Here is a 21106-nt window from a genome sequence, read left to right on the forward strand (position 1 = left end):
TGTAATATGGGTACAAGGGTAGAATTGTCCTTAGGGTTTATTTGGTGTTGCCCTAGGGGGCTCTATTGTCTTTGTATTCAACAACAACAAACTCAGCCTTATCCCAACTCAATGGGGTCGGCTACATGGATCCAAACACAACAAGGAAAGCTGAGTTCTACCACACACACACACGCAAAAAAAAAAAGAGAGAGAGAAATGTAAAATGGGGAATGCCAAATGCAAGATGCAATATGCTAGATGAAAGACAGTAAGAGGGAAGAAGCCGAACCCAGCACGACAGGAGAATCTCAGCTAAATGGGATCTGCAACACGGATCCTTGCCCTCCAATAGGCCCTATCCGAGGTCATACTTGGTACAAGACCTAGGCTATGCATGTCCTTCCTCATCACCTCTCCTATGGTCATTTTAGGCCTGCCCCTAGCTCTTTTAGCTCCTTCAATTGGGATCATATCACTCCTCCTTACTAGGGCGTCCCTAGGCCTCCGTTGAATATGACCAGACCACCTTAAACGGCTCTCTCGGAGCTTGTCACTGATCGAGACGACTCCCACGTCCGCTCTAATACGTTCATTCCATACTTTATCCTTCCTTGTTTTTCCACACATCCATCTTAACATCCTCATCTCTGCCGCACAAAGCTTATCAATATGACATTTCTTAACTGCTCAATATTTTGTCCCATACATCATAGTCGGTCGTACAATAGTCCTCTAGAACTTTCCTTTAAGCTTTAAAGGAATACGTCGGTCACACAATACTCTCGATGCACCTCTCCATTTCATCCATCCCACTTTAATTCTCTACGAGACATCATCCTCTATGCCACCTTCTTTACTTGTGATTGACCCCAGATATCTAAAATAGTCACTTTGTGGTATCTCTCTATCCTCAATTCATACCATATCAGTATCCATCACGGTGTGACTAAAATTACACAACATATACTCCGTCTTTGTTCTACTAATCTTAAATCCTCTTGCTTCCAAGGTTGACTTCCAAAGCTCTAACTTAGAGTTAATCCCTTCTTTTGTCTCATCCACCAAAACGATATCATCAGCAAAGAACATACACCATGGGATCTCATCTTGAATGTTCTTCGTTAGATCGTCCATGATAAGCGCGAAAAAATTAGGGCTTAAGGCTGATCCCTGATGTAACCTACTCGTAATTGGGAATTCCCTTCCGTGACCTCCCACAAATCTCACACTAGTCACCACACCCTCATACATATCTTTAATAACATCCACATATTTGCTAGAGACTCCTCTCCTTATTATGACATGCTGGATTAAATCTCTAAGGACTCGGTCATAAGCTTTTTTCAAGTCAATAAAGACCATATGAAGATCCTTCTTGCTTTCTCTATATCTTTCCATGACCCTCCTCAATAAGTAGATAGCTTCAGTCGTGGATCTACCTGTCATAAAGCCAAATTGGTTCACCGAGATATGAGTCTCTCTTCTCAAACGGGTTGCAATAACCTTCTCCCAAAGTTTCATTATGTGACTCATAAGCTTGATGCTTCTATTAGTGTTTTTTTTTTTTTTTTTTAGAATAATGCTTCTATAATTGTTGCAACTTTGGATATCACCTTTATTTTTGTAGATCGGAACAACAATGCTTCTCCGCCACTCATCTGGTATCTTCCTTGTGTTCAAAATCTTGTTAAACAAATTGGTTAACCAATAAACCCCACAGCCTCCAACGGTTTTCCATGCTTCTATTGGAATCTCATCTGGGCCTGGGGTCTTGCCTGCTTTCATCTTTCTTAAGGCTTCTTTAGCTTCCACCACACTAACCTTTCTTACGTATCTATGACGTGTGGTGTCTGGCTGAAAAATGTAATTGTCTGGATCATTTCTACTCGACCTATCTCCATTTAGTAGGTCGCAAATATACTCATCCCATCTCTTCACAATGTCTTCATTTCTTACCAACACTCTTCCATCAGCACTGTTGATGCACCTCACCTAATCAAAATCTCATGTCTTTGTACTCATATCTCATTTATTATAAATAAAGGTGGGCTGGTGTCTCATAGACACAAGTCACAATTCCCAAAACCAACATTTTTAAATGAAAGGGAGGCAATTTAGAACACCCACCATCATCCTCTTCCTATATAATATATCACCATTTCAAACTACCATGTGCTTAACTTCCAACTTGGATAATATCTTAAAGAACTTCTTTGAGCTTTAATACACCATACATCGAAGTGGGAAAACAAATTATTAAACATACAAGACAGAACAGAAACAATCATGCTAAAAGATATCAAATCGGATAAATAGTAGGAAATCATAACAAGAAAGCATTCAATCCCATGGGTGACTAATGAAATATAAAGTGATATGCGTAATGAAGAAAAATAAATTAATCCATTAACTACCTCAACTTCTAGCACATTTGATGAAGAATGAGAATATAGAAAAGGCAGGCAAAGGCGTCTAAACCTGGCCTCCCCTTCACATTGAACAAAGATCTCCAAAGCAAACGAAGGAGGTGAAGTGGCCCTGCAGATAATGTAAGACATAAGATAAATCAAATTAAATTTTTTTTTTTCAGGGAAATATTTGAAACATTAACCCATCAAGGAGAAAAATCTTGAAAATTTTTTAAAATCAAACTAGAATCTGAAAGAACAGCTATTAACAAAAGGTAGAATATAGTTTTTTAAAGGCAGAAGAAAACCTACTACTAAGATTAAAAAATTGACAGAAATAACACTTAAAGCTATTTTTTTTTTTGAAAAAAAAAAGACCATTTCCCACTACTAATGACTAAAACCCAAATAATAGGAAAACAAAACAAGAAAGAACAACTAAAACTCCATAATTGTAATGACTCCATATTATCTCCAGCATCAAAAGTGCACAATATCTCTGCTCAATATCTGTGCAGAGAAAGCATGAAAGGTTATGGATGCTAATTCCAGGGGCTGTGGTTTGACGAGTGTGAATGCATGATAGGCCAGAAACTAAGTTGTTCACGAGAATAATGTTACTCCTAATCATGTCGTATTGTCCAGAATGCCAATTAAGAAGAATACAGTGTGGTCAATGATGGGCTTATGCCTATCCAGAATTTAGCAGCATAAATATTGAGGACAACAGGGATTAGTGAGAGTTCTTTTTTCTGTACATAAGATGATTCTGCTCCATGTCTTCTGATCCTTTGTAAATTTTCTGCTTTTGGGTTTGGCCCAGTACAGTATAGACAGCAGGCCCTTTTTCTTTGTTAAAGATACATAACATGGGATTGTATGCTTGGCTATGTAGTTTAGATTAGGCTTATATTGTTTCCTATTCCTATTGTAATTAGACTCTAGGATTAGCTAGGTAATAGGTTTATTCCTATTGTGATTCTGTCTTTGGCTTTAATATAAATATATACTGCTGGTATGATAAAACCAAGAGAAAATTACTTGGACACCCGCTGTACTATGGCCTCATTACTTAGTCTCCCCAACGTTTAAAACAATTACTTGAACACCCCCTGCAGTTTATCATTTCTTTCTAGTAAGTCCTGTCCGTTAGATTAGTGATGTCATCGGTTAAATTTTTTGTAATCCCTCAACTACCCTTAAAGGGTAGCGAAGTGACCCTTTTACCCTCTTCCTCCCTCTTCTTCTTCCTACAACCCAATTTCAGATTCAAACCCTAATCGATTTCAGAAAAAAATCTCTTTTCTTAAACAAATTTCAAATCAAAATAACCCAAAACCCTTAATCGATTTCAGATTTAAACCCTAATAAATCTCTTTCATGGCCGATTCAAGTACAAAAAAAAATAATTAAATTTGAGATCCCGCTGCCTGTTCCTCTGTTCATAGAGGTAAAAACTTGATTTTCGATTAAGTATTTCCGCTGCCCTCATGGTCCTGATTTTGAAGAATATTATTTCATTATCATTCAATTGGGATGCTTCTAGATTAGTTCCCCATTACCAACAGCATAAGTAGATTATTTGAGCTTGAAGTATCTGGTATCACAGGCTGAAGATAGTACGGCAGTCTGATTTTGTCCATTCTGAGATTATTGCTGCAAATGGTGTACATCGATTGACCTTTACAAATGGACTGTTGGGTTCCACCGATTGAAAATTTTGACCTCTACAAATGGACTGATATTATTGCTGCATAAGTGGATTATTGCTGTGAGATGAACTGAGATTATTACTCCACCCCTACTCCGTCTAGGGTTCCACCGATTGAAAAATAAAAAGGAGAAGTGATGCAGAATGATCACCAAATAGCGCTTATTTCTTTAGAAATAGGCCCAGGGTTGGGTTATATACATGTTGGGCCTTTGTTCCCAAGGGTTTTTTATGTATTAGGCCACTTTAATGAGCCTAAACTAGGGGCATATAGGTTGCATACGGGATTAGCCCAATACTTAGTTTATTTTCCTATTTTTAGATTGAACCGGTTTAGAATTGATTGCATCCAATTGGTTCAATTGGTCTAATTTAAGTGAAGTGATCCTATTGGCTAAGAGGTTCTTATATCCTATTGGCTAGTAGGGAATCTTCTTTATTTTAAGTAGTTTAAGTTGATTTTAAGTCATAAGGACTCTATTTTGAGTCTATTTTAGTTTCCTAATCAGTTTAAGTTATCTAATAGGTTAGGGATTGGATTAGGCCTTTCCTTTTTAGAGTAGAAGTCTATTTTTGAGTCTTTTATATAAGGTTGTAAGGGGGCAAAGCCTGGAACACGAATTTGATTAATGAAAAGCTTTTTGTTTGCTGCCATAGTTGCTGCCCTGCTCTGTTGAGTGTTGCTCTGTTGAGTGTGCATCCTTGTGGTTCTATCAAGGTGGAAAGGGACTGGTGGAATCCGGTTGACTCCTTACGCCGTGACGGCTGGGAGGATCTTCTTTCTTCGAAGGTGGTTTCATCCTTCAACCATTCATACTGTTGTTAGAGGATTCGAGAGTGAGTTTGAATTTATTATTTTCTGTCTATCTTTTCTTCCCTTCCCCAATCAATTCCTTTTCTCTTCTGTCCTATTTTCATAAACCCTAGAAGACTCTAAACTCTGATTCAGATCTGCTCCTCCATTGGAGTCTGATCAGATTTGGACCATAACTTCCCCTCATCACCATCTCCACTCGACCCTAGCTGCTGCCCATTCTGTCCATCCAAACCCTAAGATCCCTCTTCTCCATTGACCCTAAAAACCCTAATTTTCTGCTGGGACACATTCAGCCATCAGAAACCTTCCATATTGCAACCGAATCTTCCCCCTAGCCCCTCTAACAGTCGACCTTAACCCCTGCCCCTAAATCCTACTTTAAACCATAATTTTAGTTGTTTACCTTATTTACAAAACCAGAAACCTAACCCTAATTTCTGCAGGAAATTAAAACTTATTCAAATCCAGATATTTTTATACCATAATGACCCTCTAAACCTGCAGATTAAAACCCTATAAACCCCATTCCCAAATTCCCATCCTAAACCCTAATTTTGCCCTAAAACAGCCCCTAATCAGCCCTAAACAGCAGGCTTACCCTAAGCTTGGTTCTACTTGGTTCCTAGTGGGATTAATTCCTATTCTAGGACTACATTAAGAAGAAGAAGAAGAAGCAGAAGAGCAGAGAGGGCGAGAAACCGAGAATCCCTCCCGATGTACCCATCATGCGTTAATGGTGACGGTGGTGAGGTTCGGTCCTCCCTCTGCAGCTGAACTGTAGATGCAGGAATAAGAAGAAAAAGTTAAAGAAGAAAGAAGGAAAAGAAGGAGAAGAAGAAGGAGGGTAAGTTGGTCATTTAACTTCATAAGTTTAAGTTAAATAACTCATAAGGGTAAAATGGACATTTCCATTTAAACACTAACACCAGACTAACACCGTCAGGTTTCGGAGGGTGTCAAGTAATTGTTTCAAACGTTGGTAATCGTAAGCAAAATAGCCACAGTACAGGGGGTGTCCAAGTAATTTTCTCTAGAACCAACTATCTATCGTCCAACTCTCTTCCCATCTTCTCTTCTTCTTCCTCTATAGATTCTAGTTTGCTTTTCTCTTACTTTGTCACATGGTATCAAAGCGATGAAGAAGAAAAAGAGGCCAAAACACTGTTCACATACAGTAACACAACCCATATTTGCCTTGTGTGGGGATGCTTATAGAAGATCTTTTTTTTTTTGGTGAATAAGAAATTCATAACCAAAAGAGAAGAAAGAAACAAGGGGCCCCGAAGGGAAGAAAGAAAAATAAAAGCCAACCCCTAGCTTAGCTATCAGCCGGCTGAAGCAACAAAAGAAACATTTGATAGGCCCCAGGAATCAACAATGAGCCTGTTCGTTGGGGAGTCAAAACAACTAGAAGGAGGAGCTAGCGATAACTTTGCTTTAATTTCAAAGGAAATGGAATCCCAAATCTTCTGGTAAGAGCGAGAGTTGGAGGTCCATTTCCTGATATTGCGCTCCATCCAAATGTGGTTGAGAGTTGCACAAAAGGCTAATCGGCCAACCGTGTCGCAAATAGAGCTGCCCGCGAAGGTCATGTCAATCCAGATCCAATCCCTTGAGAAAGGGAGGATTCTTCTTCGAGAAGGCCAGCACTTGGAGAGGATGCCTTTCCAGATGGCAGCAGCGGTAGGGCACTTAAAAAAGAGGTGATCCAAGTCTTCAGTATTGTTCCAGCAGAGGCAACAGGCAGGGGAGACTGAGATCTGTCTAGAGCGAAGAAAAGCCTGGGTTGGGAGGCATTTGGTGAAGATTCTCCAAGCTGTGAAGCAATGGCGAGGGATGTGGAGCTTGAACCAGAGCAGCTTGCGCCAAGGAGCTAAGGGGCCATGCAAACGGATGAGATTCCAGGCAGCCTTGGATGAGAAGGAGCAAGAGGAGCTGGTCTTCCAAGTAACACAGTCACCTCTAAAACCAGGCCTCCTAGTGATGGAGTGGAGCTCATTCCAGATGTGATTGAGGGAGGGAGAGGGAGGAGGGGACCAGCCATCTTGATCAATAATATCAGCCACGAGAGAAAGCTTGTGGAGACCCAAAGCATGGATGGTTCTAGGAGAGACCAACTGGAAAAGGATTCCCAAAGGGTGCCAATGGTCCAACCACAGGTAGGTAGAGCGCCCATCACCAATACTAGAGCGAATTGCTTGAAGGGCCAGCGGGGCTAGCAAGGATCTTACGCCAAACCCAAGAGGCGTCGGATGTGGCTGAAGCAGTCCAGATGGAGTCCTTTCTAAGAAGGCCTGAATATAACCAGTCGACCCAGATACTCTTCTGCTTTGAGGCAACCTTCCAAGTGAGCTTGATGATACCCGCAGTGTTCACATCTTTTATTCTGCGAATGCCAAGGCCACCTTCATTTTTAGGGAGACACACAGCTGCCCAGCTGGTAGGGTGCAGGAATCTAGCTGATTCAGAGCCCTTCCAAAGAAAAGAAGCCATGAGGGACTCCATCATGGAGAAAGATCTTGTGGGCCCATCAAGTGGAGGAAGATTCTATCCTAATGCTGCCATAGTTTAGTTTCTATTTTCAGTTTATATTAGGTAGTTTCTAATTTCTATTAGTTTCTAATTTGGTTATCTTCACATGTGTAGAAGGCTGAGTTATAAAGCCTTTAGTAGTTTCTAATTTCATTCAGTTTCTATTTTCATTAGTTTCTAATTTTCCAAACAGTTGCTAAGTTTTACTTTCTATTTTTGTAGCCTAGCCTCAGTCTATATAAAGGCAGTTATTGTAATTGATTGAGACAGAATTAATGAAGAAAATTGAGGCATTCTTGCACTCGATTAAGGGAGTAAAACCCCTGTTCAACAGCTGGGATAGCTGTGGGTGAGAGAGGCTGAGAGAGCCATTCCCCTACCCCCCTTCTCTTCTATCTTCTCTTCTCTATCTTCTCATCCATTGCAATCGATCCCCTGTTGTGTTGCTGCTACCCTGTGATCAATACTAGTGCAGTGAAGACTCAATCGAAGGCTGCAAACAACTCCACAATCCAAGGTTGTGCTGCTACTGCCTCCTCCATTCAAGTGAAGACTGCTGCTGCTCCTGGACTTGAGTTCCTGCTGCAACTTCAAGGCTGCATATCTCCACCTTCATCCATCGAAATCTGCTGGGTTTTTGAACATAGAAGCATAGAACCACACCATCAAGCCCTCCATTTGATCCCCACTTCTACTCCATTCCATTGACTAGAATCCTCTATATTCACCAATCTTATTACTAAGTTACTAATCCACAAGGCCTCTCCACTCATTCCTCATTGGAGCCCAAACAAAGTGCTGGTTTGTGAGATAACCCTTAACCTTCTATTTTTCTGTTGCTGCCATATCTTCCAATTCAATCATCAGAATCAAGTGAGACTTTCAGCAGTGCTTCTACTCCATACAAGCACCAATCGACCTAAGTTTGATCCCTTTCCAATGGCTGGTTTGGAAATGTTCTGATTTTGTTTCTAGTTTGATGTTCTGCTGCAACCTATCATTGATCCTACTGTAGAGTGGTTCTTAATTGAACCCCTTCTACATCACTGTCTCTCTAATTAATTTCATTATCCAACCATTGGATGTTGCCCTAGTTTTGAGGGTTGATTCTGGAGTAGCCCCGATACATGATAAGCTACGAGAAAGTCATTTGAGGTGGCATGGCCATGTTCAATGGAGGCCTTGGGATGCTCCAGTATGAAGGAGTGATTTGATTCAGATTTAAGGAACTAAAAGACCTAAGGGCAAGCCTACAATGACCCTATGAGAAGTGGTGAGAAAAGAAATGCATAGCTTAGGCCTTGTATCAAGTATGACCTCGAATAAAGTTATGGAGCTGATTGGAGAGGAAGGGTCCATGTAGCTGACCCCATTACGTCCATATATTTACTTGAAACACTTCTATCATTGGGAGTGTCCTTCATTTATAATAAGCTATACAATAACAATCAGACCAGGAAACTGAAACATAGAAAGTACTGGAAAAGGAAAGTAAACCTAACTAGTGACAACTAACAAGACTAACTAAGAATACGACTCTCTCATGATAGGGACTAACTACCGTTAGTACTGAGTAATAAAACCCAACTCCACAACTCTTATATAACTTAACAAAAAATCATTTAATCATTCCCCACTCCAAACCCAAATTAGTGGTAAGAAAGTAACTTCTTTTTAGTTCTTTATTTCGCTTGCGCAACTATTACATTGAAACAAGTAAAAATCACATCGCAGGGGGCTGAATATCCTTGCTGCTGCGAAAAGTGAAGCAAGAAGTAAGCAACCTCAGTTTCATAACTTTTTTTTATATTGACTACAATGAAAGAGACTACTAATGAAGCATGAGAAATGCAAAGATGTACGCAGAAAAACAAGAAAAGCAAAAACCAGAAATCCATTTGTCCAATGAAAAAGCAGTCTATGCTATTAGACATGAACCAGCATTCATCGAGTCCCTCACAACTCCACTCTTGGCAATATCATAAGCAAGGTTTCATGAGAATGAAATGGCTGTAGAGGAATCATTGAAAGCATTTCCAACAAAAAGATAACACCCCCCCCCAAGCAAACCCATTATGAGTAGATGACCACACAATAACTGTTATTGAGCCATCCGTAACTTTAAGTTCAAAGAGGAAGAAACATCACACTTTAAGAAAAGGTTCTGATATCATCCATGACTGAATCAGCATACCAATCAACCTTCAGGAAACCATAATCACATATCCTTGACTACTGAGGTCCCAAATACACCCGATGAGCCTGGGTCACCAAGAACTACCATCAAAGCTAAACTTAATAGGACGGGATTTAAAGGGGAAACAAGTTGCGACAACAGGAGAGGAGATGGTTATGATTCAATGACATCCCACCAATCTCTGATGACAGCATAATTGAGATACTATCTCAAGAAGCATCCAAAATAGACGGACTTCTTTAACCTATGATCATGGAGAGATCCATAATAACTTGAGTAAACGAAAGATGCATTCATAAAACAAAGGGAAATCTTTTGAACACTAATATATCTATAGAAAAAGAGTAAATTATTAAAAGATCAACAGTACTTACGTAGCAACAATACAGTCAACTATTATATAACTTCTACATCTTTTCACATATTCATCACCCCAATCACAAATAAGTCTGCATGATCACCCAGGAAAACAGAAACTAAAGCACAGAGAACAGATATTTACATACCCAATAAGCGTTATTACTTGGGAAGCCGATGAGGCGTTCTGTTCAAGGAATTCACAAGCACTTATGACAACTGGTTCTGCAAATATTACCTGCAAATAGAAAGGAGAAGCTATATTGGACCAGAAATCCATCATCATAGACTAGGTAGCAAACAATAGAAAATTAAAGCATTAAAAAGTCAGAAAATCACTCACAAGATGCATGCCAGAACATTGGACGACAAGACAAAACACAATACAACAACTAAAATGAAAACCAAAAGAAAAACAGAAGAGTAACAAAGGAAATGGACTCTCGATTTTGGAGCAAATGTTGGTTCGATAGTTTGAAATCTCGGTCAAAACAACCAAGATTTCATGAAATATTTTGGTTTTGACAAAGGTTGAAACGGAACTTGGTGCAGCTCACTTGGAATGCAAGGTTTCAGCCGAAATTTCAGCACTTCGACCGAAATTTTGACTCATTTCATGAGTTTTGAGTGGTTTTACCTGTTAGAGGGGAAATTTTCAAAAAACCCCAGATTCGGTATTTTTGGCCAAATCACCTACATTTCTTGGTGGAACAAAGTGTTGGGGACTACTACAATGCATCTACAGTGACAATATGCCGCAGTAGAGCAAGATTTGTGTAAGATTCAAACTTTCTTTTTCCCCAAAGGTTTCGAGGTTCCCAGAACTCTATGTGGTACTAACATAGAATGGAGGAGCAGTTCTGTAGGGGTCTTTTAATCAGTTGTACGTGTACTTGTAACACTAGGACATTGTGTAATATTAAATGGTTTTCTTTCATTCCTAATGCATATATTAGTTGATTTCATTGAATTTTGTGTGTTCTAATACTAAATTATGTGTAGAATAGGCTATATTTAAGAAAGCATACAGCAGGGTATGGCGCACACTACCAACCTAGGGTACAAAACCAAAATACCATTTTGGGTTTTTTTTTTTTTTTTTTTTTTTACCGATCTTAAGGTATCATTATGTTAGAGATGCTTAATTAGGGTTTCCCTGAAGTTTTGGGCCAAAATATGGTTGTTTGACCAATGAAATGCCCTATCGAAACCATAAGCCATTTCGGCCAGTTTACGGTCATTCCGCAAAATATTTTGTTGGTTCTCAAGGGTGGAGATGTCAAGAGCTATGAGGTTCTGAGGCAGGTAGAGCTGTGGTTTTTCAGGTTATGGCTACCGTTCTCCTGACTTGTTCTGTTTGGGGTCAGATGGAGTCCCCCTTTTTTTTAATCCTCGCATGTTTGGTTGGCATGTGTATGAGCATGTGTGTGTGTGTACGTAAAGGGGGGAGGGAGAAGGGTTTCTATCTCCACCTTTAATTGGAGTTCATCTCCTGGTAGCGGAACAAAACAGAATAAAATCGAAAATAGTGAAAAGAAACAACCACTCAGAGTAAAGAAGTTGTTCAATTCTTAGCACTAGGATTCTAGAATAATGAGTTCTAGGACTCATACGGAATCAAGCTCAATGTTCAAGAAGTCACCTAGGCAACAACATGACCCTTGATGCTCGAGGCATCTGGCCACTTTCAGTATCAAGGCGCTCGACCAAAGGAAAAAAGAAATATAAATATTTAAATAAAAAATTACAAGATATACAATTACAGTCAGACTAGGAAATTTTTTTGTCCAAATGGCCCAACTGAAACTGAAAACTGAACCGAAGCTGGAAACAAACCAGTAAGAAACCGGGGAAAAAACCTTTTTTTAGTACTGGTTTTTAAATAATAGTAACACCAAAACGAAACCAGTATCAGACCCATTACAACCGATAAGAGGAAACCAGACCGAAGCCGATAAAAAATCCAGACTGAACTTCAGCTTAACGGTTTGGTTTCAGTTTGACCCAGTACTAAAGCGGTTCAGCCAACTGGAACCAGACCGAACCGACCGATTGACACCCTTACCTACTAGCTTCGGTTCTTTACTCAGCCTCAATGGGAGTCGTTCAAGCCAACCCCCCCTCCCCGAAACAAACATAGTCAATAGAAAGAAGCTCTGTCGGACAGCCCCAGCTTCTGGCTCTCTTGATCAGGCCATCATATTTTGGGGACGCGACTACCGAAGCAGGGGAGCCACTTCTAGACCAGAAGAATTAGATGAACGAGCTAAAAGCGATATGGTTAGAAGGTGCAAATCAAAAGAAGTGGATTGTTAAGGCTTCGGTTGGAAGAGTAGCATAAGCAATCAAAAGAGTGTCCCGAATTAATGAACATAAGAAGTCCTAAGAAGTGGTATTTACTGTATATTCCTCTCCGCAAGAAGTTTCCTACCTACATCAGCCCTCAGAATAGATTGCAAAATAAGAAGAAAAGGATGAACAAGAACAAAACAGTACAGTCATCAGTTTTAACTACTACTAGTGAGTTAGACCTCAGTTCTTATGGGTTAGCCAGGGCTCTTACGGGCTTTATTATTTTTAACTGGGTTTATTACTTCAAGAATTTTTTTCTATTTTTCTTTTTTTCATTTTCTTTTGTCAGTGACATGAACATTGTATTAAAGTGAAGAACAAAGAAGGATGCAAAGATAAGGGAAAAAATGCAAAAATCAGATCACTCTTTATCCATCATCATGGTATCTTCTGACAAGGGCAGCTACAACTAAGTTGAATTTCAGCTCAGGATAAATGTAGAAAGTAATTGAACACCATACTTGGTGAAGAGTTAGGCCAAAGTAAGAGTAACAAGATACAAACTAATATACCCGGTAGCGCTGCAGCTAAGAGCAAAAGGCATAACAACTGCAGCACTTCAAAGGGTCCCTATGAGGCTATGACTATCGTCAAAGTACAGGTTCCGATGTGACAGGTTACTCCAAGGCTCAAGATTCAGAGATTGTTTTTTTTAATTTAATGGATACAGAAAGCATGTCGGCTGACAACCCCCAATTAGGGTTCGAGGTCTTGCAAGATCTCAGCATTGGACTTGTTTTCCATAAGGGCCGAGACGGGATGGGTTAAGAAATAGGGAATATGCATTTTCTCAGCCGAATTTCGTTTCGACCGAAACTGGTACAAAGCACCTTATGAGAGTGCCGCATTTCGTTAGCACTTTGTGACTTCGACTGTTGTCCCCCAACCCCCCCACCCCACCCAAATGTTCAACTTTTGACCAAATACAACCAAATCTTGCTTGCAGCCACTAAACTTGTCACTCAACACCAACATTTGGTGGAGATTTGCTGCACATCATCATTTGGAGGAGATTTTAAATTGAAGGTAATACAATATTCCCCAAACTGTTTTTTGCAAAAAATATGACGTATACTTGCTTCTCGTTGTTCAATATTTAATATGTTGGACATGCTTGCCTGAACTATGACTTCATGGAATGAATTTGTTTTTCTGTTTATAAAATATTTTTAAATTTTTCTGCAAAAATAAAATGCTTATCTTGCAAAAAAAATTTTGAAAAAATAGGGTTTATACTAACTTTTTGGAAGTCGCCTATATATATGTTGGACACCGTTTGCTGATCTACGGCCTTCACGATGTCCTTTTTTTCAGTCTTCAAATTAATTATTTAATTTCTGTAATTTTCAAATTATTTTAAATAATTACAGAAAATTATGAAAAAATAGGGGAAATTTTCTGTTTTACTTTGAAAAATCTTTAAAATTACTAAAAGCATTGTTGATGTATTTCACATTGCAAATGATGGTTCATGTCTCATTCCACTATATGTTTTCATAAATTATGGTATTATTTTTTCTAAAAAATCATAAAAAATAATTTTTAATTCAAAAAAAAATACAAGAGAGAAGGTAAAAATATGAATAGCTATATGGTTGTTTTAGAGTCTGAAATGTTGTTGAATAGCCAATAATGTATGCTTTTTTTATACATAGCAGTGTAAAAAAGTGTAAGAATGCTGCACAATGGCCAAGGGTGGACAGGGAGATATAGCATGGAACCATGTAGAGCCACTAGGAAACGACAAAAAAAAAATCAAGGTGAGATATTGACAGAAAGTGTTAAATTCTAGAGGGGCCACTAGATTGAAGCAATATTTGGCTGGTTGATACAATGATGTGGCCAAATGCACCCAAGTTCCTTATGAGGTGCAGCAGGCCCTGTCTAAGCACTTAGGGGGAGGAAGACAAAAGAGGGCAGAAGAAGAGTTTGATGAGGCAGTCTTAGAGAGACATCCAAGAGGAGGGACTGACTCGTAGACTGACAATGATCTCAGGCGTGAGGATTTTGAGACACAAGCAAAGTGGAGAGAGTTCCTAATGTAGTCCTAGATAGGTAGGAGGCCTACTAGGAGCCAAACAACAGGATCAAATAACAAAAGGGGTTGCTGGTTCAAATGGACAGCACTAGGATTTAGGTCAATTCCTAGGGTTAGGGTTGGATATTGGGAAAGGGGTTTATAGGGTATTAATGGGCAGGTCTAGGGGGTCAATATGGTATAAAAATAATAGGATTTGGGAAGGTTTTAAAATTCTGCAGTTCTGGACAGAATTGTGTTACAGGTTTTGGATTTTAATGGAGTAAAGGAATGGAGGGGACAAAGTGGGAGTTTGGGGCTGAAACTTGGATCGAGTGTCAACAATGATGTAAGGGATGTATGCTGAAAGTTTGGTTTGAAACTGATGGACAGATTTGGAGTTATGGAGGTTTCCTAGTAGAAGTAGGAGAGAGGGGTAAAACTGTAATTTCAGACAATCGGCTGGGTGGATGGTGCTGAAATTTGAATTGAGTCTCTCTTAGGGTTTGAGAAAGACTTGATCAAATTTTTAGCAGATTCTAATGGTTAGATTTGGCTGGGCAGAATTCTCACGAAAATCACCTTGTATGTGACCTTCTAGAAGGAAGAAGAATAGTTGCAGAATTTCTTACTTGTTACAGGTCTTCAATGGCAACAACTTTGAAGATGAACAATGGGGTCTCCCGATCTTCACAATGCAAGGAGATAAGTAACAGCCCTCCCGATCTTCACAATGCAAGGAGTCGATTGGAGATCCACCAATCCCTTCAACCTTGATATTACTCACAAGGCACACTCACGATGGAGCAAAGGCAGCAACAAAGGCAGCAAGCATAAAGCTAATTTTTATTAATCAAATTCGTATTCAATGCTGGCCTCCCTTACAAACTTATATAGAAGACTCAAAAATAGACTTAGACACTAAAAAGGAATGGCCTAACCTTATCCCTAACCTATTAGGCAACTTAAAATAAAGAAGATTCCCTAATAGCCAATAGGATATAAGAACCTCTTAGCCAATAGGATCACTTCATTTAAATTAGACCAATTGAACCAATTGGATGCAACCAATTTAAACCGGTTCAATTAAAAACACAAAATAAAAACTAAGTATTGGGCTAATCCCGTATGCAACCTATATACCCCTATTTCAGGCCCACTAAAGTGGCCTAATGCATAGAAAACCCTTGGGAACAAAGGCCCAACATATATATATCCCAACCCTACACTTATTCCCAATGAAACAAGCCCTATTTGATGATGAATCTGCATCAGTTCCAGCAGGCCAGGAGAGAGAGCCGACTCTCACATCAGATGGAGAGGGTTAGGGCTGTAGAGTTGGGAAAAGGAGTAGGTGGCTCTGGCTCTGGCTCTGGCTCTGGCTCTGGCTCTGGCTCTAGAGCAGTTGGATCAGTTGCAATAACATCAGGGGAGAGGAAGAAGAAGAAGAGGCAGTAGGATTTGCCTTTCAGGAAAACCCACAGGGTGAGGGCACCGGCAACCCCCATCCCCAGATGATGATCTCATTGAGGTTCTTCAGCAGGATCTTACAGTGTACATGCAGCAGGATACCAGACAGAGAACTATAAAGCAAGCTTGGGGTAAAATGAAATCAAAACTTGGTAATGTTGTTTCCAAGTTCTTATTCTACCACAGCATACCAGCTAATGTTGCTCAGGGAACATGCTACAAGGCCATGCTTGACAGTGCAGGGAGCATAGTGTTAAATCTCGTTTCGGGAGGCCATTTTGGCCTGACCGAAATTTCCAAGATACCAAAATTTGGTATTTATTGTGCAAGATTTCGGTTGGTAATTTTAGTGGTTTTTAGACCAAATTAAGGCCTGAAACTTCATGGAAACCCTATTTTAGGGTATATAAACACATGTAAATGTTCATATTGCAAAAATAGTCACCCAAAGTGGTGTTTCGGATTTGCACCCTTGATTGGCATTATACAGTCAAATCCTAATGTATAATTACACATTGTTTAAGTACTAGAGGACATAATAAGCAATTTAAACAAGTAAATCATACAAACATAGAGTCAATGACTCGTACTATTAAGTACATAATTTGGATGACATCAATACACTCTCCTAATACAAGTCAAGTGTCTACTAATAATAATTACTGCGCCATCCAAGATCGATCCCACTCATGGTCTGATGGAGCCGACGTGCATTGCCCTCTGACACATATGAATGCCACATCATAGTCTAGGAGAAAAACAAGTATAGTCCTCCACAGTTGCCATGTAAAATGCATCATCGACATACTGAAGGTAACCTATCCTAGGATATGGGTCACCAAAGTATGAAAAACGACCCACTGATCCACCATGATATGGGACAAACCTCGAAATGGGACAAACCAGAGAGGTCTCGGTCGAAATTTCGATCGAGACTGACAAGATTCTGTCCTTTTATAAGAGGACTTTGTAACATCTGGCCGAAATTTCGACCGAAACATTGTATTTTTTCATTTCAAACTCCCATTTCGTTTTGGCTCGACCAAAAATTTCCAACATTTTGACGAGATTTTGAACTATGGCAGGGAGGGTTGGCCTAGGAGTGAAGGGGTTCTCACTCCATGGGAATTGATGAATGTCTATTTGCCCCAACAAAAGGAGCTTGATGAGTAATATAGACATATTTAAGCCTCAATGGGGAACATGGAGTTACTGTGATGTATGATGGTTGGACTGGACCCACTAGATAGTCCATCATCAACTTCATGGTCTATTGTCATGTGAAAACTATCTCCCTAAAATCAGTAGATGCAATCCAAGGAAACAAAGGATGTAGTGTATATATATAAGTTGTTGAAGGAAGTTGTGTTGTCCAAGTGGTGACGGGCAATGGAAGTAATTTCAAGAAGGTAGGGGAAAGATTGATGAATAGACACAGCAGCAGGATCCACATCTTTTGGACATCATGTGCAGCCCATTGCATTGACCTCATGCTTAAAGTCATGGGGAAGAGATCCTAGGAGCAAGTGTGGTCGAGTGGGCAAGACAGGCGACCACAATTGTCTATAACCCAAGGTTCACAAACTCGTCTCGAGGAGGTGCCTCGACCAAGTCAATATTCTCGAGATCTCGCCGAAACAGTGCAAAAGAAATAGTACTCAAGCTATTAGGACCTCCATTCTACATTAGTTTCAGCCCCATGGACAAATGGTTTGCTACTTATGATCCTATTTAGTTTCTGCCTATATTGTCAGCTTTCTGGTTTACTGTAATTCTGGTTTCTCGTAGGTTTGCTAGTGTTAGTTACTTCAGCATAATTTACATCATCAGATAATCTCAAAGAACAGGTACCCAGATATACTCAGGAGTCGGAAAATAAATTCTTCTTCTCTTTCTTGCATAAATTTTACCTCACCAAAAACAAAATAATAGAAACAAAAGAGGGATGGACAGATAATAAAAGGGGTTTACCTCGTCGACATATTCATCGAGTTGGGGATGAACGAAGGTGTGCGCAAACAAAACACAAGGCTCCGGACGACCCATCTCTTGAACTCTTCCAATACTCTTAAAGCACCGTTGTTTTCCGCGGATATAGGAAAAAGACACGAAGAAGACAAGGGCTAATCTCCCAGAAACTAACGCGAACAGAATAAAAATAGGGTTCCGAACGTAAAAAAGGTAACTTTGAAGTCTGCGGAAGTACAGTGCACAGAACAGTAGGTTAGACAGATGACAGATCCGAGTGGAACGGTGGAAGCCAGGTACAGACCAGTACAGAACTTTGTTGGAGTCCAATAACTCTAGGGATGTTGAGTAGAAAACTTTCTCCCGCCCCTGCAATAGCGACAGAGAGTAACTTCGCAGGGGGAGGGGGTACAACGGAGAAGAAGATCCAAGTCCCAACGTCCAACTCAAGAGATGTGGATTGATGGCAAGGAAGAGAGAAGGCCCAAAACGGCCAAAACGAATGACTAACTAAGAAAAATTTTGAGGAAGGCGGTTCTAAGCACAATTGGAAAACATGCCTTCTTCAAGTATCAAAATTGGGTGATTTGGGCGAGTCAAACCTGGTCAGATCGAGTAAATCATGTTTTTTATTATTTTTAAAGAGAAAAGGCCGGACACACCACCAGTGTATCGTAAGCTAACGCCCATTATCTCTCTCTCTCGCTTCAGGCCGACTCTTGCCCCTCCTGTATGATACCCCATCATGTGCCTTTATTGATGCCGCCCGCTAGCTTACCATACATAGGCGGGTTTACCTATCCCTCTCCCTATTTTTAATGCATAAATATGTCTTATCATTTTTTTATCTTGTCGAAGTCCATGAGTCGCCTGAGTCAAAACCCGGTTTTCCAACTATGGTTCTAATCTGACGCACTCTCACATTGTCAATTAATATTTGGGACCGATGCCTTTGGAAGGTGTCTATAGGGTATATATGAACAGTGGTGGGTATTGTCGATCATTTGTAAATAGGGACAGATGTTGGCAGTCATTGATGGTTGTACAATTCCTTCACCATACGGTGCAGGAAATTCCCTGTATATTTTTCTTTTATTTTTTTTGTGGAATTTTTTCATTTCTGTATGTGGGAAGAATCCCTTCAACCACTATTTTAGGGTTTGTTCATCCAAGTTACACCAAATCTCCACTACTGATCTGTGAAGGAAAATAATTGGGTGAACCACAAAACCTGACAAAATAGAAGATGGCATAACTACATTATATAAGGAAGTACATATATCACCCTGTAAACCATGCAACAACAATAACCTCGATAAAATATGTTCAAACATTTCCAAACAATGGAACACATATTACAACCATCATATACAAGTGATGCATATGTATGATTGATTGCCACTGCAAAAAAAATATGAATGGGATAATCACGACGACCAGTTAGCCATTATTGCGGGATACGCGACACAAAACAATACTACTATCCCAGGTGGTGCTTCCCATGGCTAGTGGGGCATCTCTCCTTTCTATCTCCCTACTTTCTCTTTGGAGAATTGAGGTTGCCTTCCTCCTAATTTAGCCGATAATTCCTTCATTGGTCTCTATAATCTATCTCTGCCAATTGATCTTATTTACTTATCTAATAAAAATATATAAGCATGAAGAACCCACACACATATCACATTGGTATCAAAGCTAAGGATAGATCAAAGGGTCGAGAAATTGGAAGGAGATGTTAGTTCACTTCACGCTGGACAACAACAAATCATGGAGAAGCTTATTGACCATGGATAAGTTTTATCGAGTTGTTTGACAAACTTAGATTGCATACATTAGCTAACAACCCTAAAATGGAAGAATCCTCGAGAGGGATGAAGAGATCGAGGGAAGAGGTGGTAGCCAATGCAATTGAGCTGTTACCAATTGAAGTAGTAACAATGGTGCACTCAAAGCAAACAAAGAAGAAGAAGTCCAAGCAATGCAAAGCATGTGCCGCACCCTTCAAAGTACACATCTCTAAATCAACAAAATCTATAAAAAGGTCATGCAAAGTCTATGAAGAAGTTACTAACAAAAATGGTAATATCATTCCCTTCAACAAGGTCTAAATGCTGTGAGATGGCCATCGCTCAAGACAATGTAGTTCTTTTTGCTTCATTGATTGAGGTTTACCCTACTAAGAGAGTAAGAAATGGGATCCCAGGGAACCTTTACTTCCTTTAGTTTCACTGTCCTTGAGGACAAGGACACTACCAAAGGGGAGAGAATGTTACATGAGTTGTAGGGGGAGGGACTGTTATGTGAGTTGTGGTGGTTAAGTAAGAGGGTTATGCTTCTTAGTGGTGAGTAGTTATTGTAAGTATTTTTTTTTTAATGAAAGTGTAATCACATAAACCACACATCAATCCCAGAAGATTAACCGACTTTTAGGACCGTGGGATGACGGATACACACAACCCACACCACACGCAAGTAGTTATTGTAAGTTATTAGGTGTTATATTATTTGAATAAATTACTAGGAATTAAGGGGTGTGGGTGGTTATAGTAACTGCGTATGTATGTACGTGGAAGATAAGGAGTGAGTCGTAACTCGTAACCGGCAACAGACTCTTAAGTTGCCATAATTATTAGTATTAAGAAATAGAGAAGATAAGATTGAACTCTCTAATTATCCTCTTATGAGAAGTGAAGCTCGCCAAACTCCTAATCAACAAAGTAAATTTCTTAAATCTCCACTTTCTATCTCCCTACTTCCTCTATAGAGAATTGAGATTGGCTTCCACCTAATTTACCCGATAATTCCTTCCATCAGTCCCTATAAGTAAGCGTGAAGAACCCAAGCACGTATCACTCTCCCTTTGATAGCTGATTCAGCTCAAGCCTGCCTACTATTTCAGAAAGAAGCAAATTGAGAAACTAGGGCATCAATCGGTTGATCTCAGTCAGATTCGATCCGGCTGACCGAGGCCTTGCCACATATTGGTGCAGACTCCAGACCTTAATCGAGTTTTTATCCGGTTCTTTATGTTTTATACCATCTTGTCAGTATTTTGGGTCCAATGAACCAGACCAAAACCGACCAGTAACTAGCATTTTTTCTCTAAAATGAAAATTGGACCAATAGGGAATTCAGGCAGTCTAGTTTGTTTTCCAGTCGGGCTGTTCAATTTGACCTCCAAATTGAAACCACTATGATAAACCGTTACCTGTCCATATCTATAGCGAATTACTTTTCAGAGGACTAATTGAAAGTCCATATCTATAGCGAATTACTTTTTAGGGAACTAATTGGA

The 21106-nt window shown here is 39.7% G+C and overlaps 1 protein-coding gene across 1 annotated transcript in view; it reads right to left on the reverse strand.

Annotated features, from left to right (window-relative positions):
- LOC122661521 (protein virilizer homolog) overlaps positions 1-17979 on the reverse strand; it is a 68097-nt gene extending 50118 nt beyond the window's left edge. The window contains exons 1-3 of the mRNA XM_043856940.1: positions 17815-17979; positions 10154-10242; positions 2397-2520 (exon numbers count right to left, since the gene is read on the reverse strand). Of these exons, the coding sequence (XP_043712875.1) occupies positions 2397-2520; positions 10154-10242; positions 17815-17889 (288 nt within the window). The 5' untranslated portion in view covers positions 17890-17979. The remainder of the gene's footprint in view (positions 1-2396; positions 2521-10153; positions 10243-17814) is intronic.
- Between the last annotated feature and the right edge of the window lie 3127 nt (positions 17980-21106).

The sequence above is a fragment of the Telopea speciosissima genome, chromosome 1 (assembly GCF_018873765.1).
Source record: "Telopea speciosissima isolate NSW1024214 ecotype Mountain lineage chromosome 1, Tspe_v1, whole genome shotgun sequence".
Taxonomy (NCBI): Eukaryota; Viridiplantae; Streptophyta; class Magnoliopsida; order Proteales; family Proteaceae; genus Telopea; species Telopea speciosissima.